Raw genomic sequence first — 27,661 nt, forward strand, 5'->3', positions numbered from 1 at the left:
TTTCCCCCATAATATTCAATCAGATGTGGGATAGTCTAGTGATTTGAACATTTATTATCCAAGTGACCACAGTTAGGAAGTTGAACTGGTAAGCAGAAGACATCATAATATAAAAGCATTCAAGGGGGCCAGGTGCAGTAGTCACGCCTGTAATCCCAGCACTTTGGGAGGCCAAAGTAGGTGGATCACTTGAGACCAGGAGTTTGAAACCAGCCTGACCATCATGGTGAAACCCCATATCTACTAAAAATAAAAATATTAGGCCGGGCACGGTGGCTCATTTCTATAATCCCAGCACTTTGGGAGGCCGAGGCAGGTGGATCACAAGGTCAAGAGATTGAGACCATCCTGGTCTACATGGTGAAACCCCATCTCTACTGCAAATACAAAAAAATTAGCTGGGCATGGTGGTGTGCGCCTGTAGTCCCAGCTACTTGGGAGGCTGAGGCAGGAGAATTGCTTGAACCCAGGAGGTGGAGGTTGCAGTGAGCCGAGATCACGCCATTGCACTCCAGTCTGGGCAACAAGAGCGAAACTCCATCTCAAAAAAAATAAAATAAATTTTAAAAATTAAAAAATTAGCCAGGTATGGTGGCACATGCCTGTAGTCCCAGCTACTCGGGAGGCTAAAACAGAAGAATCGCTTGAACCCGGGAGACAAAAATTGTAGTGAGCTGAGATCGCACCACTGCACTCCAGCCCAGGTGACAGAGCAAGATGCCGTCTCAAAGAAAAAAAAAAGAAAAGAAGATCCCTGATAAACAGACATGTAACATTAGGCTTCGCTTAAGCACCCTCTCCACCTAACACAGTTGGGTCAGGGTTAACTGGAGGTCCATTCCCATCTCAAGGTCCTTGGGTGATGGTGACAGAATGTCAGTCAGTGCCAGAAACCAAAGAACCACCTTCCTTATGCATCTGGAAACTAGGCTGCCCTGCGGAGAGGTTCAGAGGCTTGGTAGCCAGAGTAGTTTCAGCCTCTGAAAACGGAGGGTTCTTCATGCCAAAAATTAAAGTTCACCCATCCCAAAATAGAAGTAAGTAAATCTAACTAAAATGAGAACATATTTTCATAGTAAATAATGAAAAGGTTTAATTGGGGCTTTATCTTGGTAAATGACACTAGACATTACACAAATAAGTTTATTTAAATCTTATATTAAACACAATGCCTAAAATCTAATTTTCCCTGCATAGTTTTCAGGGTGGATAAGACATCTTCCATTCCTGCTTTGATTTTCACAGTAAGATCTGAAAGGCCATTAAAAACAATAGCAGGTTGGGTGCAGTGGTTCATGCCTAATCCCAGCACTTTGGAAGGCTGAGGTGGGAGGACTGCTTGAGCTCAGGAGTTGAAGACCTGCCTTGTGGCCTGGCTGGACAACTTAGTGAGATTCCCCCCTCCATCTCTAGAAAAAAAAAATAAGTAAAAATTAGCTGGGTATAATGGTGAATGCCTGTGGTCTCAGCTACTTGGGAGACTGAAGTGGGAAGATGACTTGAGCTGGGAGGTTGAGGCTTCAGTGATTCATGATTGTACCTCACACTCCAGCCTGGGCAACAGGGTGAGACCCTGTCTCAAATAATAATAATAACAACAGCAATTTTGAAATATGATTCACATGCCATCCAATTCACTCACCTAAAGTATACAACTTACAGCCAACTGATCTTCAACAAAGCAAACAAAAACATAAAGTGGGGAAAGGACATATTTTTCAACAAATGGTGTTGGGATAATTGGCTAGCAGCAAGAAGGAGTATGAAACTGGATCCTCATCTCTCACCTTATACCAAAATCAACTCAAGATACATTAAGGACTTAAATCTAAGACTTGAAGCTATAAAAATTCTACAAGATAACATTGGGAAAACCCTTTTAGACATTGGCTTAGGTAAGGATTTCATGACCAAGAACCAAAAGGCAAATGCAATAAAAATGAAAATAAATTGCAAGGATATAATTAAACTGAAGAGCTTTTACATGGCAAAAGGAACAGTCATCAGAGTAAACAGAAAACCCACAGAGTGAGAGAAAATCTTCACAATCTATACATCTGACAAAGGACTAATATCCAGAATCTACAATGAACCCAAACCAATTAACAAGAAAAAACCAAACAATCCCATCAAAAAGTGGTCTAAGGACATGAATAGCCCATTCTCAAAAGAAGATATACAAATGGTCAATGAATATATGAAAAAATGCTCCACACCACTAATGATCAGGGAATTGCAAATCAAAACCACAGTGCAATACCACCTTATTCCTGCTGGAATGTTTATAATTAAAAAATCAAAAAATAGATGTTGGCATGGATGAGGTCAACAGGGAACACTTCTACACTGCTGGTGGGAATGTAAACTAGTCAAGTGACTATGGAAAACAGTGTAGAGATTTCTTAAAGAGCTAAAAGTAGAATTACTATTTGATCCAGCGATCCCACTCCTGGGTATCTACCCAGAGGAAAACAAGTCATTATAAGAAAAAGGTACTTGCACACATGTTCATAGTAGCACAGTTCACAACTGCAAAAATGTGGAATCAACCCATATGCCCATCGTTCAACCAGTGGATAAAGAAACTGTGGTATATATATACAATTGAATACAACTCAGCCATAAAAAGGAATGAATTAATGGCATTCACAGCAACCTGGATGAGATTGGAGACTACTATTCTAAGTGAAGTAACTCAGGAATGGAAACCCAGACATCATATATTCTCACTCATAAATGGGAGCTAAGCTATAAGGATGCAAAGACATAAGAATGACACAATGGACTTTGGGGACTCAGGGGAAAGGGTGGGAAGGGGATAAGGGATAAAAAGACTACAAATAGGGTGCAATGTATACTGCTCAGGTGATGGGTGCACCAAAACCTCACAAACTATCATTAAAGAACTTATTCATGTAACCAAACACTACCTGTTCCCCAATAAGCTATGGAACTAAAAATTATAAAAAAGAAAGAAAAGAAAATTCAAGTTAATAAAATAAAGTAATAAAGTGGGGTCTGGTGCGGGGGGTCACGCCTGTAATCCCAGTACTTTGAGAGGCTGAGGTAGGTGGATCACCTGAAGTCAGGAGTTCGAGACCAGCCTGGCCAACATGGTGAAACAGAAACTCGCCAGGCATGGGGACATGCACCTGTAATCCCAGCTACTCCAGAGGCTGAGGCAGGAGAATCCTTTGAAGCTGGGAGGGGGAGGTTGCAGTGAGCCAAGATCCTGCCATTGCACTCTAGCCTGGATGACAAGAGCCAAACTCCATTTCAAAACAAAACGAAACAAAAAATAAAATAAAATGTACAATTTTATGATAATTTATATTTGCTTACTTTTTTTTCAAAGTGCTTCCTCATCTAAGTATTATTTTAGTAACAATGCTAATTGACTAGGTCATTTTTAAAAGCATATTTTAGGGCTTTGTCAGTTGATTATTCAAGTAGTTCTCTTTAGATGTGCCAATTGGGTCATTATTTTTATTTCCTCCTCTTCCATTGTTCACTGGACAAACTCTTTTGGTTCCTGATTTGTCAGTGGCTTTCCATGTGATTTGTGAAGTTTTCAGCATCACTTCAACAGAGCTATGAAATCACATGTTTTTTGACAAGATTTGTAATTTAACTTTTCTGTTAGCTTCTGTTGTGTTTCTCCTGCACTATGGAGTGTGTATGAGCCTCAAAAGGCAGTGAGAAATCACCAGCAATGCCCTTGACCCATCTGTGTTAGGTGGAGAGGGTGCTTAAGTGAAGCCTAATGTTATATGTCTGTTTATTAGGGAACATTTTCATATTATGATTGACTCCTGCTTACCAGGTCAACTTCCTAACTGTGGTGACTTGGATAATGAAGGTTTAAATAAGTAGAATATCCCACACCTGATTGTAACATAGTGGGGGAAACAGAAGAGTCAGGTTACGACTGGACTGAGGGACATCTGAGAGTCTTAGTGCTGGACTCGGAGGCTCTGAGTCAGCTGGGGGAGCCTGGACCTGTTCATACTGGATCACAGGTCACTACCCAGTCTTCTTGTCATCCAGGCTGCTAAGTGGGGGAAGGGAGAGGCTGAGGACCACCTCCAGGACTCCCCCAGCTGCTGCCATTACTAGGGCCCACCTAGCTTCCTGTTCTCAGCCCATCCTTACAGCTTTCTTGGCTCCAGATCTAGGAGTGGAGGCTAGAGACAGAGCTGGGAGGTGGGGAAGAGACAAGGAGGTATAGCAGGACCGCAGGACAGGAAGGGGTGACAATCCCACATGCCTTGCATTGGTAAAAACAACCCTGGGGGCCTCAGAGGGTTGCGCCTGCTGCCTGAGGTGAGGTAAGCTTGGAACGTGCCTGTGGTTTACCTGAGGAAGCGCAGGGCCCCAGACCTGGAAACCTGCATGAATAGCTTCCTCTCGGGCTTCTCCTGGTCCCAGGCCAGGCTAAGTCAGCCTGGCTGCGACTCTGTCTCTTCCCTGGGTGAGGGCCTGGGTCTAGGTCCTCCAGGCCCCACCTTTCAAGGCCTTGAGCTCATGGCACCCTTGCCACAACTGACCTGCATGGACTGCACCCTTAAGTCCATGACATGAACCACTGCTGGTTCCTGCTAGTCCCATTCATATGACTCACATTCAGCCAACCAGAGAACAGAACCTCCCTTTCAGTGTATAGATCCCTGGGGCTGATAGTCTTGAGGCTGCATTCTGGGACAAGTAGACATCTAGGTTGGTTTCTCAGTTGGCCTATTCCTACTTCTGGTCACAGTTCTGGGGTTACACAATCCTATGTTGGGCCCCAAGATCCATTCCCTTGGTCTCCATCAAACCTCCACTTGATGAGATCTGAGCCACTGCCCCAGGCCTAAGTTCTTGGGTGAATGCCTCCCAGATACCTCCTCAAGTTCAAAGCAGTCTGTAATCCCCACATCCCAAGCTCTGACCTTGCACTTCCCTAGCCTACCAAGCGTGGCTCCCTTTTTTATGGGAAGGCACATGCCCCTGCTCAGGTTCCCTGGACATCTCCTCCCCTTCCTCCTCTCCTGGTCTCCTGCTATGGATGCTTCTTTTAAAGCCCTGCCCCACACACTTAGATCTCACCTTCACGTGTATGACTATCTGCTCTTTCGTTTCTGATGCTTCTGAATCTTATAGTCTTTCTCAAAACTCTTTCCTGGCGCCCACTCATGTAATCCTTGCTTAATAAATATGAGTATGTTTAATTCCCATGTGCATTTCTCACACTCCATCCAGACTAGCATATTCGTTTTGTTTTTTCGTTTTTTTGTTTTTTTCCTTTTTGAGACAGAGTCTTGCTCTGTCGCCAGGCGCCAGGCTGGAGTACAGTGGTGTGATCTCAGCTCACTGCAACCTCCGCCTCCCGGGTTCAGGCAATTCTCCTGCCTCAGCCTCCTGGGTAGCTGGGACTACAGGGGCGCACCACCACGCCCAGCTAATTTTTTTTGTATTTTTAGTAGAGACGGGGGTTTCACCATGTTGGCCAGGATGGTCTTGATCTCTTGACCTCATGATCCACCCACCTCGGCCTCCCAAAGTGCTGGGATTACAGGCTTGAGCCACAGCACCCGGCCCCAGGATATTCTTAAATGCATCCATAATTAGGAGCATGAGAGCCAGTCGGTCCAAGACTTACTGTTCTGCAGAAGTCAGGTGAATGTCGGGCTGGACGTTTCCAGTCTCTGCAAGCCGGACTGTTCCTTCACTCTTTACTTGCTCGCCTGGGTTTGGGGCCTCCCCTGCCTCCTCTTTCTTCAAGAAACTTGGCTCTTCCCCAACCGTCTCCAAGAGTGAAGAGTGTGAAGCTTCTAGTGTCCACTTGGGCAAAATCCCTGAGCTGTGGTGCTGAAGCTTCGGGCTGCCCTCCTGGGATGATGCAGGGCTAGGCCTGGGGCCAGGGCCTCTGCTCTCAGATTCTGGGCTGCTACGTTCTGGAGAAGAAGCTGGGCTCCTTGAAGGGCTGTGAGCCAAGGCGCAGGGGCCAGATTCCTGGGGGTGCCCAGCCTCCCCGTCACCTGAGGAAGAGCAGGAAGTGAGGTGGGCACAGGGCAGGAGGCAGGAGAACAGCCTGGGCACCACCTCCAGAGGCTCCCTCCCTGGGGCTCCTCCCCTGGAGCCTGGCAGCATGCCCTGTCCCTCCCTCAGGCAGCGACCTCTCCCAGTCACAGAGGCAGCAGACAGCCGGCTCCTGCGACTGCAGCCTCCAGGCAACTAAGGGCTCAGGACCTTTGCTAAACCACAAAGACCCAAGGGTAAAAAAATAGGTCTTTTGTAGATTTCCTTCATTTGTTCTATAAAGAGGCAGGGTTTTAACCCCAAGTCTGTTTGGCTTAAACATAATACAATGGGACCCATTAATGACAACCATGGATCCAAGAATGATCTTTGTCCCCACTCCAAATTCTAAATCCTCCCAGGACCCAATTTCCCAAACCCCCTTATTAGGGCTCACCTCTGTCCTGGGAGTTAAGAGGCACCTGGGGCCAAAAAGGACCTGCTTGCTGCCAGCCCTCAGGGCTGGGCAGGGCCTGTTGAGAGAGGCAAAGGTGTTCCCATGAGCCCTGGAGATGCAGAGAAGCAGATGAGGGGAGAGGCCAGGCAGGGAGAGGGGGAAAGGAGGAGAGGGGAAGGATGCCAGGAGTAGACAGAAGCCCTGCCCTCCTCCTCCCACCCAGGCTGGAGCCTCAGTTCAGGAGAATCCTGGATGTGAGAAACCCCACATCCTAGGATTGTTGGTGCTAGGCCCTGGAAATGAATGGGTTCATGTTCCTCCTCCAAAGATGGAGAAAGTGAGGCCAGAAAGGGGAAGTGACTCGCCCAAGGTTGCACAGGGCGTGCAGCAGGGCCAAGATCAGATCCGACGCATCCTGATTCCCAGGTCAATGCTTCGTCCACACACGGTGCTGCAGATGGAGCAGGGCCAAGCTGATCTCCCTGAGAAGTCAAGAGAGAGAGAGAGAGAGAGAGAGAGAGAGAGAGAAGGAGAGGAGAGATGACCAGAGGAAAATTGCTCCCAGGTCCTTTCTCAAATCCCGTGATGCCTTCTCCCTTCAGTCCGCCCAGATGGCCCTGCCTCAGGTGGTGCCAGCCCAAGGAGGGGCTGTGTTTTAGGGAGGGTAAAAGCCCTAGATACTGGGCTGGATGGGCTCTGCTTTCCCAGACAGGAGCCAGTGTGCACCTTATAGCACTCCCAGGCTTTCCTCTGAGAAATTGGTGCTTAGAGCAAGGAAGTCCATATCCAGGCACGGTGGCTCACGCCTGTAATCCCAGCACTCTGGGAGGTCAAGGCCGGTGGTTCACCCGAGGTCAGGAATTTGAGACCAGCCTAGCCAATATGGTGAGACCCTGCCTCTACTAAAAATACAAAAATTAGCTGGGTGTGGTGGCACACCTATAATCCTAGCTACTTGGGAGCCTGAGGCAGGAGAATCGCTTGAACCCAGGAGGCAGAGGATGAGCTGAGATTGCACCACTGCGCTCCAGCCTGGGCAACATAGCAAGACTTCATCTCAAAATTAAAAAAAAAGAAAGTCCTGAGAAGATGCACCTCCACAGGCACAGCCCTAACTGTGGTGGAGGGGACTCCCATCAGTGCCCAGGAGCTCCTCTATTCTTGGGGCTTGGGTGACAGAGCTGCTCTGCATAACACCTCTTCATTGTTCTTAGGGAATTGAGAGATTAGAAAATTACAGCCACGCTCTGCCATCTTGAGTCTCCTTATCTCTTTTTTTTTTTTTTTTTTTTTTTTTTGAGGCAGAGTTTTGCTTTTGTTGCCCAGGCTGGAGTGCAATGGCGCAATCTCGGCTCACCGCAACCTCCACCTCCCGGGCTCAAGCAATTCTGCCTCTGCCTCCTGTGTAGCTGGGATTACAGGCGTGCACCACCATGCCCAGCTAATTTTTTTGTATTTTTAGTAGAGACAGGGTTTCTCCATGTTGACTAGGATGGTCTCAATCTCTTGGCCTTGTGATCCACCTGCCTCAGCCTCCCAAAGTGCTGGGATTACAGGCATGAGCCATCGCGCCCGGCTAGTTTCCTTATCTCTTAAGGAGAGGGCTCCCTGGGAAAACTGTGCTCCCTATTGTCTTACAGAGCTTGTCCCCATCCTTAGTTGATATTAAGACTCTCTGCTATTGTCATATGGGCCTGATTTATTGACATTGGATGGGGGAAGAATGAAAGATGATGAGCTAAAAGTAACAACATGCTGAAATCTGTCAAGGAGAGAGGATGGGACTTTTGAAATAGGCACCACTCTGTTAGGGGCAGAGGTCACCCTTGCAGACCGAGCTCTGCCCTGTTACGGTTGAGAGTGTCTTGGAGGTGGGAGGGGAAGAATCTGAGATGACCTGGAACATGCTGCAACTGGAGGAGCTGTTTGTTTTCCAAACGTATCTAGGCATAGCCCCTTGGAGCTGGTGAGATGGAGACATTTGTGGACTTAATTACCAGCTGACATCGTGGCACTGATAAAATGTCCTATCTCATTCTGAAGCCCATACTGGTCCTGATTTTCTGATCTATTACCTTGCTATATACTGATGCAGTTTATACCCAAAGCTCTTAACATCAGAAAAGATGCTGAGAGGCCTGGTGACCCTGAGGAAGACCCTCCCTTATGTGTTCCCAGCACAGCCCTATTTGTTCCCAAGACTGGGCTTACCTCACTCTCCCCCTGAGCAGGAGGTGCTGCAGGAGCCCCCTCAGCAGCAGCCACTGAGGCCCAGCAGTTGGAGTGTGATTTATAGACGGGCATAGGGAACGGAGGGGTACGATGCCCACTGGTAGCAGTGCCATCTCCCAAATCCGGCTCACTTCCCAGCTCCCACAGCACCGTGTCTCCTGGGAGGGGAGGCTCCAGGGTGGCTGGACTCTCAGGTCCCATCCTCATACCTGCATGGCAGTCTGAGGCCCCCCAGGAAAAGCACTCCCCAGAAGCACTGTTGTCTGAGCAAGGACTCTCCAGGAAGAGGGGGTTGCTGAAGAACATGCTCTCCTCCTCAGCTTCCCACTGTGGGGAAGACTCTGGGATTCCCTCTCTCAGCCATGCCTGACCTTCCCCTTCAGGCTCACTGCTGTCTTCCCCGGAGTCCTCCTCCTCAGGTGGGCTGGAGTGCAGGCCCATGTCCCCGGGGAGGTCCGCAGGGGGTGAGGGGAGACAGCATCTCAGCCCTGCCTTGAGCCCTTCAGTCTTCTCCAGCTCCTCCTCCAGGTCTAGGACACACATCTGGGCCTGTAGGATGCCTGCCCAGAACACCACCTGTGTGGACGTGCTCCGGTTCTGCTGTGGGCTCCCCAGTAGATGGCTGTTCCCAGGTGAGCCTGGTGATGCTGTGCTCTGCCTCTGCTCCCCCTGGGCAGAGCAGCTCCCCAGGTGTGTGAGCTCCACATCGGAGCCCCAGGGAGGAGCATCTTGTCTGGTAGATTCAGGAGGCTCAGTGGCCCAGGTTTGTTCCCCACAAGGCTCTGGCAGGTCCTGATGGCCGCACGTTTCCCTTGGGCACTCTCTTGGGTGGGGCTGCAGGTTGTCTCCCAGGTAGAGGTTGAGAATTTCCATGGGCTGGGGGTGGTCAGAGAGTCCGTAGTCACCCATTATCCACAAACGCTGCGCAGGAGCCCCCAGGAGTATCTGCTTTCACAGTCTCACTCTGTGTACTAGGGAGAGTACTGGCCGCTGGGGTAACTGGGAATCCATGTCTACCCTGGGAATGTCCAGAGCAAGTGCAGGTTAGGGAAGGGCTGTCAGCCTTTGGAGGCACGTACCTAGTATGTTAGATGTGTTTGGAGTCTCTGCCCCATCTATGCCTGCTGCTAAGGGACAGTGCCCTCCACTCCCCTTCTGAGAGTAAGAGGTGTACCACATACTCCATCTGCCCCCACAATCTCTAAACTTGCACCAGGGCAGCACCTGCCCCAAAGACACCCATCTGTTGGCTGAAGGTAGCCCATGTGGCTTAGCTGAAAAAAGCCAACTGGCCAAATCAGATCCTTCTCTTGGCATTTGGATTGGAGAGTGTGGAGACCGAGGTGACTGGCAACAGGAACAGAAGGTGGAAATGCCTCTAGGTATCAAGGAAGCAGCTGCAAGCCACAAAGGACATGTAAACCAAAGCATGTGGGAGCCACACAGACACAGTCTGAGGCGAGGAGAATGGAACAGACTCACGGGAGAAGCAGGCACCCACGACAGTGAGGCCACAGCCTGCCCGACTTCCACTTTCCAAGATTCCTATCCTTGGGCCTACCCTGTTCACGAAGCTGGCTCACAGGATGCTTCCTGGTCCTTGTAAGCTGTTGACAGCTTGGAATTTGGCCCAGGTGGAAGCAGTAAGGGGCTCTGTGCTCAACTCAGCCCAAGCCCTCATAAAGGGAGGATGCTTCAGCCCTGCTGCTCACCACCCAGCAGACCACCTGCTGCATGGGGAGCAGATCTCTGCCTTTTAGGGAGGAAGAGGCTAGGATGCGGTGGCTGTGTCTGCCTGGAGCTGCCGCAAATCTGCCCAGAGCTGCCCTGTGCACAGGCCACACTAACACTCTGAGTGGGCCCTTATCAGATGAGCCCAGGAAGCTCGCAGAGTGTTTTCTAGAAGTATGCATCTCTATCCCCTGCATGCAGCCCACAGCTTACAAGGCTCTCAGAGCAGCCCCGCTTCCTCAGTATAGCTGGCTTGTTTAGATCCGGAGCACACTGTGAAGCTTGTAACTGGTTTGTCTCATAGTTCTGGCTCTCCACAAAGTGGAAGTGCAGGGTCAAGTACGCAGGCCCTTATGGCATGTTGTAAGCACTCCCCTGGCTTCAGCTGTCTTTTTTTTTTTCCCTGAGACAGAGTCTTGCTCTGTCAACCAGGCTGGAGTGCAGCAACGAGATCTTGGCTTACTACAGCCTCTGCCTCCTGGGTTCAAGCAGTTCTCCTGCCTCAGCCTCCTGAGTAGCTGGGACTACAGGAGTCCACCACCATGCCTGGCTAATTTTTTTTTTTTTTTTTTTTGTAGTTTTAGTAGAGACGGGTTTCACCATGTTGACCAGGCTGGTCTTGAACTCCTGATCTGAAGTGATCTACCTTCCTCAGCCTCCCAAAGTGGTGGGATTACAGCCGTGAGCCACTGCGCCCAGCAGCTGTCTTTCCTTATTTTCCCTTCGCCTTACTTTCTTCACTGACAGATTTCTTTTTATTTATTTATTTATTTTTTTTTCATTTTGGGTTTCACCATGATGGCCAGGCTGGTCATGAACTCCTGATCTCAGGTGATCCACCCACCTCGGCCTCCCAAAGTGCTAGGATTCCAGGCGTGAGCCACCATGCCCAGCCACTCACAGATTTCTATCTTGAAGGCTGTGTGTGTGCTTGTGAGCTGTATTAGAATATTTTGGGGAGCAAGACAATTAACACACATTCTCTCAACTTATAACCATGTGTGACTTCCAGATACTCAAGAACAACAGCCCCTTCCATGTGCAGTAAACACCAAACCTGTCTCCCCGACCACTGCCCCAACCTCGCACATGAAAGATGACCAGGCCTGCCTGGTGGAGAGCACCGAGTGTGAGCAAAAACATGACTCATCCCACCACATCCTATGGCAGCCTCCTCAAGAAACCAGCCCATGGGGTATAGGTATATTTTCCTATACCTCTATCTCTAAATAGGTATAAATAGGAAGATATACCTATGTAGAGATAGAGGGGAAAGCTGGAGAGAAGCACCTGGCTTACACATACCAGAACATCCCTAGCTCTACTCAACTGCCTCCCTTCCCAGACCCCAAAGCCCCCCTCCAGGTTTCTGCGAGGACCTGGTTTTTGGGCCCAGATAGCTCTACTGCCATGCATAACTCCTGATCCCTTCTCCTGTTCTCATTCACCCAACCCCACATGTTGAACCTGAATGAGTGCCAGCCTCATGGCCCTGTGGGCATCAGAGCATTTTGCCAGGGTAACGCCAACTCACCTTCTCTCACCATTAGTCAACTCACTTGGCAGGAGAAGTTCCAATGCCAATATGGGAATGGGAGTGGGAATGCAGGGCCGGGCCCGCTGGAAAGGGCATCCTGAATTTTTCATAAGATAAGAGGGAAGCCTGCTTGTCTCGCTTTGCATATATGTACTTGCAAATAGGTACGTATATATACATAAAGTAGCCCTATAGATACATGCTAATGCTGATGCTAGATATAAATGAGGATTGGACTTGCCTTCCTAGAAGAAACCCAATGTTCCTTGCTGAGTTTTTTTTTTGTTGTTGTTGTTGTTGTTTTTTGAGATGGAGTTTTGCTCTTGTTACCCAGGCTGGAGTGCAATGGCGCCATCTCGGCTCACCGCAACCTCCGCCCCCTGGGTTCAGGCAATTCTCCTGCCTCAGCCTCCTGAGTAGCTGGGATTACAGGCACGCTCCACCATGCCCAGCTGATTTTTTGTATTTTTAGTAGAGACGGGGTTTCACCATGTTGACCAGGATGGTCTCGATCTCTTGACCTCGTGATCCACCCGCCTCGGCCTCCCAAAGTACTGGGATTACAGGCGTGAGCCACCGCGCCCAGCCTCTTGCTGAGTTTTTTCAGAGAATAAATAAATAAATACCAGAGGCTGCAGCAGCTTTCCAGAGAGCAAAGAGAAGAGAGCTGATCTCTGAGGCGTGCAGCACCTGTGGAGCCTGGGAGGGGTGGGGTGTAAGGAAATGGGCAGTGGAGGGGAGCCCAAGGCCATGGAGACAGAAAGGGTGGAGACAGATCAGGTATTCAATGGGGACAAGGCATATGGTTTGACTGGCTTTGACTTTTTTTTTTTTTTTTTTTTTTTTTGAGAAAGCATCTCATTCTGGAGTGTAGTGGCACAATCTCAGCTCACTGTAACCTCTCCCTCCTGGGTTCAAGTGATTCTCCTGTCTCGGCCTCCCGAGTAGCTGGGATTACAGGCACTCGCCACCATGCCCGGCTAAGTTTTGTATCTTTATTAGAGACGGGGTTTCACCATATTGGTCAGGCTGGTCTCAAACTCGTGATCTCAAGTGATCCACCCCCCTTGGCCTCCCAAAGTGCTCGGATTGCAGGTGTGAGCCACTGTGCCCCATGGCTATGACTTTTTAAACCAGTTAAACTCAATTTGACTGTACTCCACCCCTCACTTTTATTTTCTGAGCGCATGTATCCCGGTGTGTAGTTCCCAGTGTGTTTACCCAAGTGGTTTTACTTTGCCCAGAACGTAAGGGCCAAGATGGCAGGTTATTTGTGTTTCCTGTTTGCCACTGTGTCTCAGTATGAAAATGTTGAATGGCTCAGTCACTTTATTGACTGATTTGTTAAACCACCTCCACCCACAAAGCTCTGGGAAGCATATTTTAGTTCAAGTGGATTAGAAACTTAAAGATTAGCACTGACTTGAGAGGTTCAGGCCTGCCTGTGACTTGAGCTGGGGTGTGAACCCAGCTTACAGCTCTCTGTCTTTCTGCCCACTGATCAATTTCCTTGGACATTCCTGAATTCACTCGTGAATTCAGGAGAGTCACTTGAACTCCAACGCAAGGTCTGAGAGTCGGTGATGTGGAACGTTTATGAAAATAAGAGAGGGGACGGCTAGATGAACAGACAGATGGATGGAGAGTACACTAACGGGATGGATCCTCAGAACTCTCCCTCCACAACAACCAGGCCAGAGGACTGGGGCAACTGGGGTGACCAGGGCGACCGAGGCTTGGAGAAGGAGAATTAGCATCATTATAACATGAAGACTTCTTCCTGGGGACCAGACTGCCCATGACCAATCACCTCTTCCTACCATCCCCAGGAAGGTAGGTCCCTACAAGATCAGCAGCCAAAAATGTCCCTAGGGGTCTTGGCTCCGAGGCAGCAGTCTGAACAGAAAGGAGGACCCATTCTATCATCTTGTTTGTGCTTTCCACTTGTGGAAGGGGCACTATGTAATTGTATATTTAAAAGATGTCTTCCTTTCTTTAAAATTGCTCTTGCCTGAATATAAAGGTGGGATGACCTAAAAGGTGTGGTCACTTCCTAAGGCCATGAAGGCAGTCTTACTGGTACCCAGGTGAGGTCAGTCTGACTTAGGAAGGGTGGAGGATGGAACTAGCCTTTGATCCCCAAGGTATGGTGGCATCCCTTAGGCAGAGGCAGGCCAGGAACTGGGCAGCAAGTCTTTTTTTTTGTTGTTTTCTTTTTTAGATGGAGTTTCGCTCTTGTTGCCCAGGCTGGAGTGCAATGGCACGATCTCAGCTCAACCTCCGCCTCCCAGGTTTAAGCAATTCTCCTACCTCGGCTTCCTGAGTAGCTGGGATTACAGGCATGTGCCACCACGCCCGGCTAATTTTGTATTTTTAGTAGAGGCAGGGTTTCTCCATGTTGGTCAAGCTAGTCTCAGACTCCTGCTTTGGCCTCCCAAACTGCTGGGATTACAGGCATGAGCCACTGCACCTGGCTAGAGCCCACATCTTACATATCTAAAATATTCTTGGTTTACTTGTGTTTTTCCATCCCTGGTGTTTAGTAAAATCTCTTTTGAAATCTCCTGTCTGTCTCATCCCAACCAGCATGAAAGCAGGAGGAAAGAAATCCACCGCAAAAGAATTGCCACGTGCCCCATCAGGTGAGTTCTGTTACCTCTACATTAAAGTGGCCCTTCATTTCTTCTGAGCACTGAGGTGGCTCTGACAGTGTAAAGACAATTCAGAGAGTAGGGAGCAGGGAGGGAGCAGAGATGGGGAAGAGAGAGCACCGCTCCACTCTGCCACCCCCCAGGGACTCTTCTTGAGCACAACTGACTACATTCCAGGGCATCTTCACCAAATTAGGGAAGGGGTGTATGTTTCTCACGGAGAATCCTGCAGGGAAGCCTTGTGTCCCTCTTGTGGGAGGTGAAAGACACAGAAAGGGTGGCTGAGGGACTAAAAGATAGAACTGCCCCACCCCCTGGCTTCAAGGCAATTTCTTTTTGACCCTAGAGGGCAGGAAGGAGCCCACCTGACACCTGCTGCCCAGACTGTACTTTCTAACTGAGTTTGCACTTCACCTTCAGCCTGCCATTGCAGCCTTGTGCTCTAGCTGAAGAACGGGGAGATCGGGCGCAGAGGCTGGGCGTGAGCCTGCCCTGAGCAGGAAGGTGACGGCTTTCAGTGTCTACCCCCACTCTGAGGGGAAGACTAGAGCTGGGAAGGTGATAGCCTTGGGTGATCTGACCGCCCTCCTTGGCCCACTTCAGGGCCATAGTGAAGAAAGCAAACACGGAGCCTCACAGACCAGACTCCCATCCCAACTCTACAGCTGACAAGCCACGTGGCTCTGGGTGAAAAACTCCACCTGCTTCCTTATCTGTAAAATAAGGAACTAACACCCAGTAAAAGCTACACTCACAGGTTTGTTGTAAAGTTGGAATGGGTCTGAGTGCTGGGCCTGTCCTTGGTGGGTGCTCAGGAAATACCGTGTCCTGCTCAATTTAACTTTGTTGTTTTGCTGAACATTTAGAGAAGCCAAAATTAACAAAAACAAACAAACAGCCCTCCCGGGCAGGCTCCGCTCTTGACCTCCTAGAGGAGTCAGCCCTGAGCCTTCATCCAGAGGGTGCCTGTTTCTGTTTCCCTTTTTGAGCTTCCAGACTCAGCAAGCAAACACTCCCTCCTTTTACCCTGGAAATGTTTTCCTTCCTATGGAAAAAGTGTGATGGCTTCTGGCCTTTCCAGGGACTTAGGAGGTGACCAGTCCTGTCCCTGTGCAGCCCAGGAAGCTGCCAGATTACAGATGTATCGCAGGCAGGAACCATGAGTGGCGCTTTCTGGCCTGAAGCTGCAGGACAGAGGCCTCTGTCTGAACCTGAGGCCTGAAGCACCGTGAGAGAAATGACTCGAGAAGGCCCCACATCCTGCCCACACAGAAAGAGCCACCATGCAAATTCGCGTGCGTGAACATACACAGAGAGAGAGAGAGAGAGAGAGAGAAGCCAGTGCTGCTGAAGGCCTGTGGTGAGGCCAGCTGAGGCTCAGGAAGGGAGCAGAGGATGGGGGTCTGAGATGGGCAGAGAGTATCCAGGGGAGAATGCATGGGGATAGAGGTAGAGGCACCCCGGACAGGCACTGCCTGGAGAGGACAAAGACCCCCAGAGGGCTGGGACCAGGCTGGGCCTCTCCTCCCTGGGTCCTCTCACCCCACATCCCTCACCCCTTCCTTGGGCCTTTCCCCCTTTCCCAACAAAGAGCTCAGCAGCCCGGGTTCTGACCCTCATGCTAGGTGGTTCCTTGTCCATAGGAGGACGGCGCCGTGTGATGCTCTAGAGTCCCAGGAAGCTGGGAGACAGGCCCCCTTGGGGCCCACTTTTTAAAGCTGAGCCAAGGTCCAACGAACAGAGGGGTGTTTATCACTAGCTGATGACAGCATTCTAGCAAAGGTGTAACTTCAACTGTGGGATTTTAGGCCCTGGAATAAGAGGGGAATGGCATTGAGGTGGGTGGGAACTTTGTTCCATGCAGCTCCCTTTACTATGACAATAAGGACTACAGTGGGTCTTAGAGTGTCCCAAACAGGCACACTTTGAAAGTGCAGTGGTTCTGTTGCCCATCAGGACAACAGGCCTAAGCCAGAGTTAAACCAGCAAGGAGGGTCCCCTTATGTCTCTTCGAGCCTCTCCGGGATAGTCCTGGAAGGTAAGATGAAGCTGGGACCCCTGATGGCCAAGTTGACTCTGAGCTCCCACAGCAACCACACCCAGAGCAGCCCCCTCCCCACACCCAGGTCTTCCAGACTCCCTCTCTCCAGAATCTAGGGTCAGGGGTCACTTGAAGCCTTTGGCCACAAAAGCCCCCACTGGGTACTCAGCCAGAGCAGTCACTGTGGACCCAGCGACACACACAAGAGGTTTAGCAAGGAGCTTCCTTCTCTCTTCACTATTACAGACCTCCAGGGGCTCTGCGGGGAGCCAGGACAGGGAAACAACCGGGGTTAGTGGGGCCAGGGCAGGGAATCAGAGAAAGGTCAGATGAGAAGGGGTAGGCTGAGGGAGGAGGGGGACAGGACGGAAGAAGGGAGGGGAAGGAGGGGCCTAGCCTCCTCCAGGCTCACGGCAGGTGCACCCAGCACTGCAGGAGCCCTAGACTCCCCCTGCCCGCCTGCCCCAGCCCCTGCCACAAGGACCCACAAGTGAGTCTCTGCATTCCCTTCTCCCGCAGGTCCCTCCAGCCCCACCCTAGGCAGACCCACTTAGCTCACCTCCAAAGGACCCAAGAAAGGATGACTTGGCCTGAGCTCCCGGGAGCACTTCCTGGCTGCACAGTCGGCCTGCCCAGTGAGCGTGGCTGTGGCAGCTGGAGCTTCCGACTTCCGCTCCTCCTCACCACAACACACACCCACTCCTGCTCCCCGCCACCTCCCCGGGGTTCCTGAGCTGCTTGGTACCTCACACTTCCTGCCCACAAGACAAGAGCCTCTCCTCCTAGGCCCAGTGCCTCCAGCTCCCTTCCCCATGCCCCTGCTCCCTGGAGGCCCCCACCCTGCACACCAGCCTAGAAAGAACCTGCCATGGTGGAACAGGCCTCTCCCTGCCATGCAAAGGCCTGGGAGAGAGAAAGGGGAAGGAGCCGAGGACTGGTCAGTAAGCAGGCCCCACCTCCTTCCTCCCTGTGGTTCTACCCCAGGTTCTCAGCCTTGCCCTGGGTCTCAGTCCCCTGCAGGGCACACAGTGAGAGACAGGGGGGCCCTAAATCAGGCAAATTGTGGTTTCTAACAAACGACATTTCGATATTTGTATGGCTATGTCTCATGTCACTGGTAGTTATGCAAGTAATACAGTTGCCTTTTTTGTTACAAAGTGTCCCCCAATAGCACCTCAACCCCTCCTCACACCTATTTTATGAAGCATTAATAAACCCATCATACAGATCTGGATCCGGAGGCAAGCTCAGAGACACTAAGCCACTGCCCAGGGTTGCACAGCTGGAAAGTCACTAAGCTGAAGTTAGAATACAGAGCCTCTGACTATATGAACCAACTGACCTCCATTCCCCTCTGCTGAATTCCCAGCACGTATCCTCTGGACATAGGCTGCAGTGTCCACAAGTGTGAGTGAGGCTGGTGGGGAGCTCAATCACCATACCATTCTCCTCCCTCCACACAATCTGCTTTCTCAGCTTCAATGACCACTGTCTTCTCTGCTGAGACTCCACCACCCCTGCCCTCCCTGAAGTCTCATCTTCACGGTTCCAGCTGCCCAGGAGATTCCCTTATTTGCATGTCCACACAGCAGTGTGGACCAGCCATCCGACCCAGAGTTGAGAGGGTCAAGCTCTAGCTCTCCTCCAGCCGCACTCCTCCCCGCAGGATGCAGAGTCCACAGGAACATACCAACATGGAGCCCATGCACCCTGCTTTTCCACCACACTCGGGGCTCCTAGATCCTGAGATTCTCTGCTTCAGGGGCCCACATGGCCCCCTCCCCTCATGGGCACACTGCACCCCTGTCCTGTACAGCCCGAGACTGGGTGGGGCCCTGGCAAGGTTCCTGATAGTGGAGACAGGAGTGGATAGAGAGAGCTCGAACCTGGAGGCAGCTCACCTACCCATGTGCATGTGTGATGCAGAGCAGGGTGAGGAAGAGAAAGGGAGCTGGAGCTGCATCATGGGCCAAAGGCTGGGGTGGGCTGTGCTGCGGCAGCAACATTCAGAGGCTGAGGATCCTCCTTCAAACCTGGTCATCCAGGCCCTGATCAAAGTGGGAGGTAGGATAATAAGACACTTTTTTTTTTAAAAAATGAAGTCTTGCTCTGTCACCCAGGCTGGAGAGCAATGGCGAGATCTTGGCTCACTGCCACCTTCGCCTCCCGAGTTCAAGCCATTCTCCTGCCTCAGCTTTCTGAGTAGCTGGGATTACAGGCATGCGCCACCATGCCCGGCTAACTTTGAATTTTTAGTAGAGACGGGGTTTCTCCATGTTGGTCAGGCTGGTCTCCAACTCCCAACCTCAGGTGATCTGCCCGCCTCATCCTCCCAAAGTGCTGGGATTATAGGCGTGAGCCACCGCGCCTGGCAGGACACATTTTATATGACAGCTTGTGAGCTTCAGTGTTAACTTTCACATATTTGGACTTATTAGATGGGGTCCCCCCCTCTCCACTTCCTGGGGCTGGCAAATGTCGGGAGCACGCTTATCTCACCAGCACCTCAAACTCAATATTTATAAGGCAAATCTGATTCCTTCTCTCCTCCAAGCTGGCCTTCCTCCTGTATTTCGGCTTTTACAACTCTCTCTCTACTAAGCTGGGTAAGTCAGAAACCTGAAGTCACCAAGACCTAAATGCAAACCCTCCACTTCGGCCCCCAGCCTCTAGGGGTGCCTCCAGAACATGGCCATGGCTCAAAGCCAGCACCTGCTCTGCGCAGGCTCTATGCTGCAAGCCGCTGACCTATCAGGAATAAAACACATGACCGCTGCGGAAGCTGAGGCACCTCCATCTTGAAAGCTAACCTGCCACATTGACTTAACTGATTGACCCCAGTTTCAGGGCAGGGCCTCTACAATTTCCAGTTTATCTGTTGTTCCCTGTGTAAGAGCAGGTACTTACTGTAAGCCTCTAAGTTCTGCCCTTAGGTCAAACAACATCGATGGCATCACACTTCAGTTGTCTTACAAATCCGGTCAGAACCACCCCTACCCTATGCTATATGAGCCCTGGGTTTGGGTGCTGATGCCGGGATCCACCACCTCATCTCGTTGCCGCCTGAGACACCTCCATAGCTTCTGTGAGAAGTCCCCTAGCTTTGTCTGCCTCTTTCTTCAACTTCTCAACTTCCTCAGACTTTGGGACAGCTTTGCATAGGCCTGCCTATTGCAGAACAATTCCTGTTCTCAGGGAGCTTCCAGTCTAGTGACAGAGAAAGAAAAGAAACAAACGGACTCATGAATCAAATTTTATCATAAATTGTAAGGAATGTCTGGGAAGAAGCAAAGAGAAACAAGCGAGGGTGACCGCATAGGAGGCCCCTGAAGCTGCACCAGGTCCTGGTGAGGAGGGTCCAGCATGGAAGGGCATTTTCAGCTTCTAATTCCTTCCCTGAAGCAGGAAAGGTCCCTGCCTGTCCAGGGAATAGAAAGCAGGCCAGTGTGGTGCAGTGCCAGACCCAGGTGCCCAGGAGGAGTGGGAAAAGATGAGGCCAGAGGGGCAGGGCCAGATCCCACAGGCGCCCCAGTGGCAAGACAGGGTGGATTTTTTTTTTTTTTTTTTTTTTTTTTGAGACAGTCTCACTCTGTCAGCCAGGCTGGAGTGAAGTGGCATGATCTCAGCTCACCGCAACCTCTGCCTCCTGGGTTCAAGCGATTCCGCTGCCTCTGCCTCCCGAGGAGCTGGGATTATAGGCACCCACCAACACATCCGGCTAATTGTTGTATTTTTAGTAGAGACAGGGTTTCATCATGTTGGCTGTTCTCAAACTCCTAACCTCAAGTGATCTTCTCACCACGGCCTCCCAAAGTGCTGGTATTACAGGAGTGAGCCACCACATCCAACCCCTAGGGTGCATTTTTAAAGCAGAGAAATGACAGGTTAAGGAGTATTTGTGTATTTTAAGGTCACCCATCTGCTATATGGAGAACAGATGGATCTGTCTGCTGTATGGAGAAGAGATGGTAGAGGCTACGTAAGTTCAAGGAGAGTAGTCCGGATGCTCTGTGAGACTCCAGGCAATGGGGGACAGTGGCTTGGCTGGGGCAGTCATGGCAGAGATGGGAGACACGGGACTGGGAATGCATATGGCGGATGAGTGTAGAAGCTGCCGCTTCATTATATTCGAGGGGTCAACATGGGAGGGGAAGTCAAGGGCAACTTCCAGATTTTTGGCTCAAGTAGCTGGGTGGGTGGTAATAATAGCATTGGCTGAAATAGGAAAGAACTGGGAGATAAGGCTTAGGGGAGAAGCTCAGAGTTTAATTTTTAATATTGGATTTGAACTACCTGTAAGATATTTCAAGTAGACAACTGAAAAACGCACCCGAATCCATCTGAGCTGGGAGAGGGAAGGTGGCACCCACCCAGCATGGGAGGGGACAGGTCTGCAAAGGAGACAGTAAAGGGACTGTCATGAAGGTGTGAGAAACAAGGGGAGGGCTGTGCTGTCACAGAAGACAAGAGGGGGTTACTTCAGACAGAGGAAGTGGTTGGCTTGGTTGATTGCCGCTGAAAAGTCGAGGAAGATAAGAAGCGAAAGTGATCTATATTGAACATGGCCAGAAGTTATGGACAAGTGGGGTTGGCAGCAAATGCTGAGGCAGAAGACAGGAGACCAAGAGGTGAGGTGTCAACCTCCTCAAATTGGGGCTCTGCCCCTCCCAGTCCAGGCTTCTGGGTGATCCATGGCTTCCTGAGGCTGAAAGGGGAGGCACCAGTGATCTTCCCCTTCCCCAAGTCCAGGCCCTGCCCCTCAGCTGAGTTATGGGTTCCTATCATCCCCTTGACCGTGAACTTCTCCAGGGCAAGGACTGGCTCATGTGCTTTACAGCAGAGTGCCTGACTCACAATTGCTCCACAGCCATTTGGTGAATGACTAAAGGCTGCTCAGCCTCTCTTCAAGACCATACTAAGTGGTATGGGACCTGCCTCTCCCCGTTCCTTCCATGCAGTGGGTCTTGCATATGTACGGTGTGTGTGTGTTGGGAGTTCCCTCCCCAGCCTGTCCTCCTCCCTACGGCACAGAGGACACACAACACATCAGACACACAGCACAGCCAGGCAGCTCTCCTGCCTCCCTCGAGGTAAGCTGCTTCCTGTTTGCCTACACAAGAAGCTGCTCAGCACAGGTAACTTCTCCCAAACTGAGCACAGACCAAGGAGTAGGGCCCACTTTCCAGGAGAGGGGCCCTGGGGATTTTAGCACACAGTCAGCCCCTCCTGGGAGGCAGAGGGGAGAGAGGCCACCAGTGAAGGAAATGACACCTAACATAAAGCCCAGGACCCTTTCCTGAGGACCCCAATGTGCTGACGCTTACCAGGCCCTCTCCACACATCATCTCTAGTCCCTAGGGGTCTGGGGTCAGGGTGGGGGCATTATTATCCCCAGGCCACAGAACAGATGAGGAGACAGAGGGTCAGCCGTCACTCGGGCGTGCACAGGCAGGAAATGGTAAGGCTAGGATTGGACCTGGGTCTGTAGAACCCTCCCAATGTACTTTCTGCTGGACTCCGTTACCACTGCATGCTGCAGAAATGAAAACCCAGGTGGGGAGCAGGCCTTCTTCCCAACGAGCAGAGCTAGACAGGGTAAGCCTGACTCACATCTCCCAACTGGAAGTTCATGAAAACCCTTGTGCTAACGGAGTTGAAATATTGGCCTGGGCAGGGTGAGAGAGGAGGACTGGAGCATCCAAATGGGCTCCAAATTAGTCTCCATAAAAGTCCTATACTTTATTTTTATTTATTTATTTATTTATTTATTCATTTTCAGACGGAGTCTCACTCTGTCTCCCAGGCTAGAGTGCAGTGGCGTAATCTCAGCTCCCTGCAACCTCTGCCTCCTGGGTTCAAGCAATTCTCTTGCCTCAGCCTCCGGAGCAGCTGGAATTACAGATGCATACCAGCATGCCCGGCTAATTTTTGTATTTTCAGTAGAGACGAGGCTTCACCATGTTGGTCAAGCTGGTCTCAAACTCCTGAACTCAAGGACTGCCTTGGCTTCCCAAAGTGCTGGGATTATAGGCATGAGCCACCATGCCCAGCCAAAAGTTCTAAACTTTAGAGAAGGCTGAGAGTGTGGCGGCCACGCTCCTTTCTCCAGAAAAGGCTCTGTTCCCTCCCAGCTCTCTGACCTCCACATGCCTCAGTCATGGAGAAGGACAGACAGCACACCTGCCTCCCCATCCATTCCTCTGCCCGGTTAGATGTTTACAGTCCCACTGGCCAGCTCAGCTGTGGTTTCCCAGGATGAGAGCAGGGAGGTAGGGCTGGGCCAGGGCCTCCTGTGACCTTAGAGTGGGAGGGAGAACTCTCCTAGAGTCAGGGAAAAGAGGAAAGGGAGAACAGCCCAGCCAGCGCTGACAGCACCAGGCTCTGACCATGTGTGTGCGCTGGTGCTGCCCTGGGTGTTCTGGAGAAGGGCAGGAAGTGATTACAAAAGCGAATGACAAGGCTCCAACTCTGCACTTGCTTGCCCAATCCCGTGCGGGTGCAGTGACCTTGAGAGGCTGTCCTTACGCTGCCTGTGGCCAGTCAAACAGAGCACACCCAGTATCTGTGGACAGATGGCCAGGGACGGGGCCACCTGGGTCACAGCTCCCTGACTCTCCTCTGCCCCAGCACAAAATCTTGCCCCAGACTTTCAAGGTCCTTTTCCTGGGCTCTCTCCCAGTTTTGTGTTTTCTAGATAAGCCCTTTCCCTGCAGCCAGCCACTTGTGGTTCTGTCCTTCTCACACGAGCAGTGAGTTGGGTCTGTAGTTATTCACTCTCCGTCCCCCAATCCCCTTGGCACCAGAAGGCACCCACAAAACATCTGCTGAAACACATGTGTGTGCAGTTACTTATGACAGCAAAAATGCTCACCACATCAATATCCACAGTAAGGAATGAGATAAATGAATAGATTACTGGGTAGCCATATAGCTATATGGTGAGCCTAGGCAACCTTTAGCTATCTTGTTTTCAAAGAGTATCTAATGAAATGGAAGTACGCTCACAGAATTTTGTTAAATAACAAAACTATTTATAATTTCACTATGGTCCCCCCCTTTTTTTTTTTTTTTTTTTTGAGACAGAGTCTTGCTCTGTCACCCAGGCTGAAGTGCAGTGGCATGATCTCAGCTCTCTGCAACCTCCAACCTCCTCAGTTCAAGCGATTCTTCTGCCTCAGCCTACTGAGTAGCTGGGATTATAGGCACATGCCACCACGCCTGGCTAATTTTTGTATTTTCAGTAGAGACATGGTTTCATCATGTTAGTCAGGCTGGTTTCCAACTCTTGATCTCGTGATCTACTGGTCTCGGCCTCCCAAAGTGCTGGGATTACAAGCAGAAGCCACCACACCCTGCCAGAAACTTCAGTTTTTCTTATGTGACTAAAAGCAGGAACTTATGGAAAAATAAGGCTGCCTCAGGACAGATCTACTCCCAGAAGGGAGAAGAGGAATAAAACCCATCCCAAATCCCTTCTCCAGGGGAGTTTGAAGGCCCTAAGGGAGACAGAAAGACCACTCCTACCTTGATTGATAAACATTATCGCAAACTTTATCTCTCATTTATTCTCCTAAAAACCCATCTGTCTTTCTTAAAGAAACTCATTTTTTCTCCCCATAGAAGCCTGTTTCTGCTCCCTCTCTTTCCCCTACTGAGTTAGGTATATGGCCTTGAACTTTAACCATCTAACAAGCCAGATACTTCCTTTATTGACCTCCTTGTACGTTTCTTCTGTTAATCTCGCTTTTGTCAATTTAATTCGCAGGTCCTAGTCCCTAAACCTAAGAAGGAAGAGGAAAAGGGTTCTTTCCTCCCCTACCTAGGGCTAGGATAAATGTAACCTACCCAAAGATTACCTTCATGAACCCACAAATCTGAGGCTGTGTTTGCCTACATGGATATGTGGTACACGTATTGAACATTAATAGTTAAACATCTATTTGAAACTACATTAGAATAAGATATAGTGTAGCAAAACTGTGATTTTATAGATAAGATTGCTTAGGAACACACCAAAATAGAAAACATCTACTTTATGTTGTTTTTTAAGTATGTGTATTCAAAGAAAAATGTTAAATATCATTTAATAATATAAATAGGAATAAATATAAAAACTCTCATCTCAAAAATTATAGTAGGGATATGTAAATGAGCAGGCACTTCGTGCAGCTGATCTGACCTTTGCAGCATTTTCTCCTTTGGAGAAAGAACTGAAAGTCTTCCTAATGCTCATTAGCCCTGATTAGCGACTAATCACTGAATAGAAATTCAGGTGCGTATGATTCACAGAAAAGCAAAGCTCTGGCATTAAACCTAGAACAGGTATGCTTTGACAAACTGAAGGAGGAAGACAAACTCAGAGCAGGACATTTCCTGGGCCTTGTAAAGGGTCACATATTCCCCTGGGAAGGCCCACACTTAACCCTGCCTATAGCAACAAAGCCGTGAGCGTCCCAGTGCCCTCTGCAGCAGCAGGGGCTGACCCACACTCTGTCCATTATCATCTTCAGAGGAAAACAGGGACCGCTGATTTGGCAGCTCCAAGCCGGAAGAGCGCTGGGGCCTCAGAGCTCATTCCCCTGGAGGAGAGCTGGTACACCTAAGCTTTCTGGGGCCATTTCCCTCCTGTCTGACTCAGTGCATCTATGCATCCCCGAAGGTCGCACTGGGAGCTCCAGAAACGCAGAGACTACTCGTTGGGTCTTGCTGTATACACCCATCTCCCCTCCCTCCCCTGCCCAGGCTCCACAGCAGCACAGAGTTCAAGCCAAGAGGATAATTTCCTTAGGTTGTCTAGCCAGGAAAGGGCAGAGTTCAAAAGTGCACCACATATTCTTGCCTGGCTCATGCTGTCCATCTACTCCTCCCTGTAAACCTGCCCCAGGCTCTGTTCTGGCTGGGCATCTCTCACCCTCACATTCTTCTAGGAGGACCTCACCCAGTCCCGCATGTTAACCTCCCACCTACTCACTAAAGGTTCACAATTCCCTCTCTAGCCCAGCCTCTTAATTACCAACAGGAATCTTCTAGCAGGATGTACAGCAGAGCATCAGACTTCGCAGCCTTCTCACATGCCTGTAAACACCCTTCTCAACCTGTGCCATGCCTGCCCTTCCCAGGACCTGTCTAGTGACAGGCATCACGTCCCCCAGCTTCCCAAGTTAGCAACCTTGGCACCAACCCAGGCCTCTCCCCTCATGGTGTTGGTACCCTGTCCTGCTGGATCCTCCTCCCCTGCGGGTCCCTGGGCTCCACCAGCACACAGAGTGCCTCCTCGATTTTCTGGAGAACTGCAGCAACTGCCTACCTAATTCTCCCCTGGGAGATCACTCGTGCCCTAGAAAATCTTTACCTGGCACCCTCCTCCCCCATTCCCCAATAGTGCCCCTAACTGCCTCTCTCCCCCATTGCTTTAGGGAATGTCCAGCTCTGTTATCTGAGAACTCTCCAGCCTCTCCTATGACCACATACCACCACACCCTGACCTACAGCCCCAGCAGGCTACAGGTCCTTCCCTAAATGTTCTTGGCATGTTCACACGTCCTCTTGGACAGCTCCATTTCTGTCCCCAATCCTCTTCATCTTTTGAGGCTCACACCATAATGCCAACTCTCCATGCAGTCTTTCTAGACCAATCCAATAAGAATTGACTATTACAGGCCGGGTGCGGTGGCTCACGCCTGTAATCCTAGCACTTTGGGAGGCCAAGGTGGGTGGATCACCTGAGGTCAGGAGTTCAAGACCAGCCTGGCCATCATGGTGAAACTCCATCTTTTTTTTTTTTTTTTGAGACAGAGTTTCGCTCTTGTTACCCAGGCTGGAGTGCAATGGCGCGATCTCGGCTCACCGCAACCTCTGCCTCCTGGATTCAGGCAATTCTCCTGCCTCAGCCTCCTGAGTAGCTGGGATTACAGGCACGCGCCACCATGCCCAGCTAATTTTTTGTAGTTTTAGTAGAGACGGGGTTTCACTGTGTTGACCAGGATGGTCTCGATCTCTTGACCTCATGATCCACCCGCCTTGGCCTCCCAAAGTGCTGGGATTACAGGCGTGAGCCACCATGCCCGGCCTGAAACTCCATCTTAAAAAAAAAAAAAAAAAGAATTGACTATTACAATAATTCCGTAACTGCAACTATAGGGTGCAATGCAGCAATCAGAAGAAACAAACCAAGAGTACACACTGCAGTCAGATAGATCTTTTAAAAAATAGTACTGGTTGGTCGGGTGTGGTGGCTCATATCTGTAATCTCAGCACTTTGGGAGGCCGAGGTGGGCGGATCACTTGAGATCAGGAGTTTGAGACCAGCCTGGCCAACATGGTAAAACCCCGTCTCTACTAAAAATATAAAAATTAGCCGGGTATGCTCACTTGAACCCAGGAGGTAGGTGATGCAATAAGCCAAAATCATTGACAGAGTGAGACTGTGTCTCAAAATAATAGTGCTGCTTTTAAAAAGCAAGAAAAATATTATTTATAGCACAAAGTGATTGGGTATTTTTTGTGTGTGTTTGTGTGTGTGTGAGTGTGTGTGTGTGTGTGTGTGTGTGTGTGTGTTTGAGATGGAGTCTCGCTCTGTTGCCCAGGCTGGAGTTCAGTGGCATGATCTGGGCTCACTGTAATCTCCACCTCCCAGGTTCAAGAGATTCTCCTGCCTCAACCTCCCAAGTAACTGGGATTACAGGGGCCTGCCACCATGCCCAACTAAGTTTTGTATTTTTAGAGACTAGGTTTCACCATATTGGCCAGGCTGGTCTCAAACTCCTGACCTTGTGATGTTCCTGCCTTGGCCTCCCAGAGTGCTAGTATTACAGGCATGAGCCACCACACCTGGCCTAAGCTATTATTTTTAAGGCGGGGTCTCACTCTGTTGCTGAGGCTCTAGTACAGTGATGCTATCATAACTCACTGCAGTCTCAAACTCCTGGGCTCACGTGATCCTCCTGCCTCAGCCTCCCAAGTAGCTAGGGCTATAGGAGTGCGCCACCACACCTGGCTAATATTTTTTTATT

The 27,661-nt window shown here is 50.2% G+C and overlaps 1 protein-coding gene across 6 annotated transcripts in view; it reads right to left on the reverse strand.

Moving 5' to 3' along the window:
- Positions 1-27,661, reverse strand: part of PSD4 (pleckstrin and Sec7 domain containing 4) — a 44,913-nt gene that overhangs the window by 12,103 nt on the left and 5,149 nt on the right. For 2 of the 6 annotated variants that reach the window (XM_017549797.2, XM_017549798.2), the window contains exons 2-5: positions 8,669-9,707; positions 6,823-6,948; positions 6,458-6,536; positions 5,642-6,020 (exon numbers count right to left, since the gene is read on the reverse strand). In XM_017549797.2, coding sequence (XP_017405286.1) covers positions 5,642-6,020; positions 6,458-6,536; positions 6,823-6,948; positions 8,669-9,598 — 1,514 coding nt within the window. In that variant the 5' untranslated portion in view covers positions 9,599-9,707. Of the gene's footprint in view, positions 1-5,641; positions 6,021-6,457; positions 6,537-6,822; positions 6,949-8,668; positions 9,708-17,208; positions 17,359-27,661 lie in introns of those variants that run through there. The other 4 variants (XM_017549803.2, XM_017549801.2, XM_017549800.2 and 1 more) reach the window with 4 other exon arrangements.

The sequence above is a fragment of the Cebus imitator genome, unplaced genomic scaffold, assembly GCF_001604975.1.
Source record: "Cebus imitator isolate Cc_AM_T3 unplaced genomic scaffold, Cebus_imitator-1.0 Scaffold222, whole genome shotgun sequence".
Classification (NCBI taxonomy): domain Eukaryota; kingdom Metazoa; phylum Chordata; class Mammalia; order Primates; family Cebidae; genus Cebus; species Cebus imitator.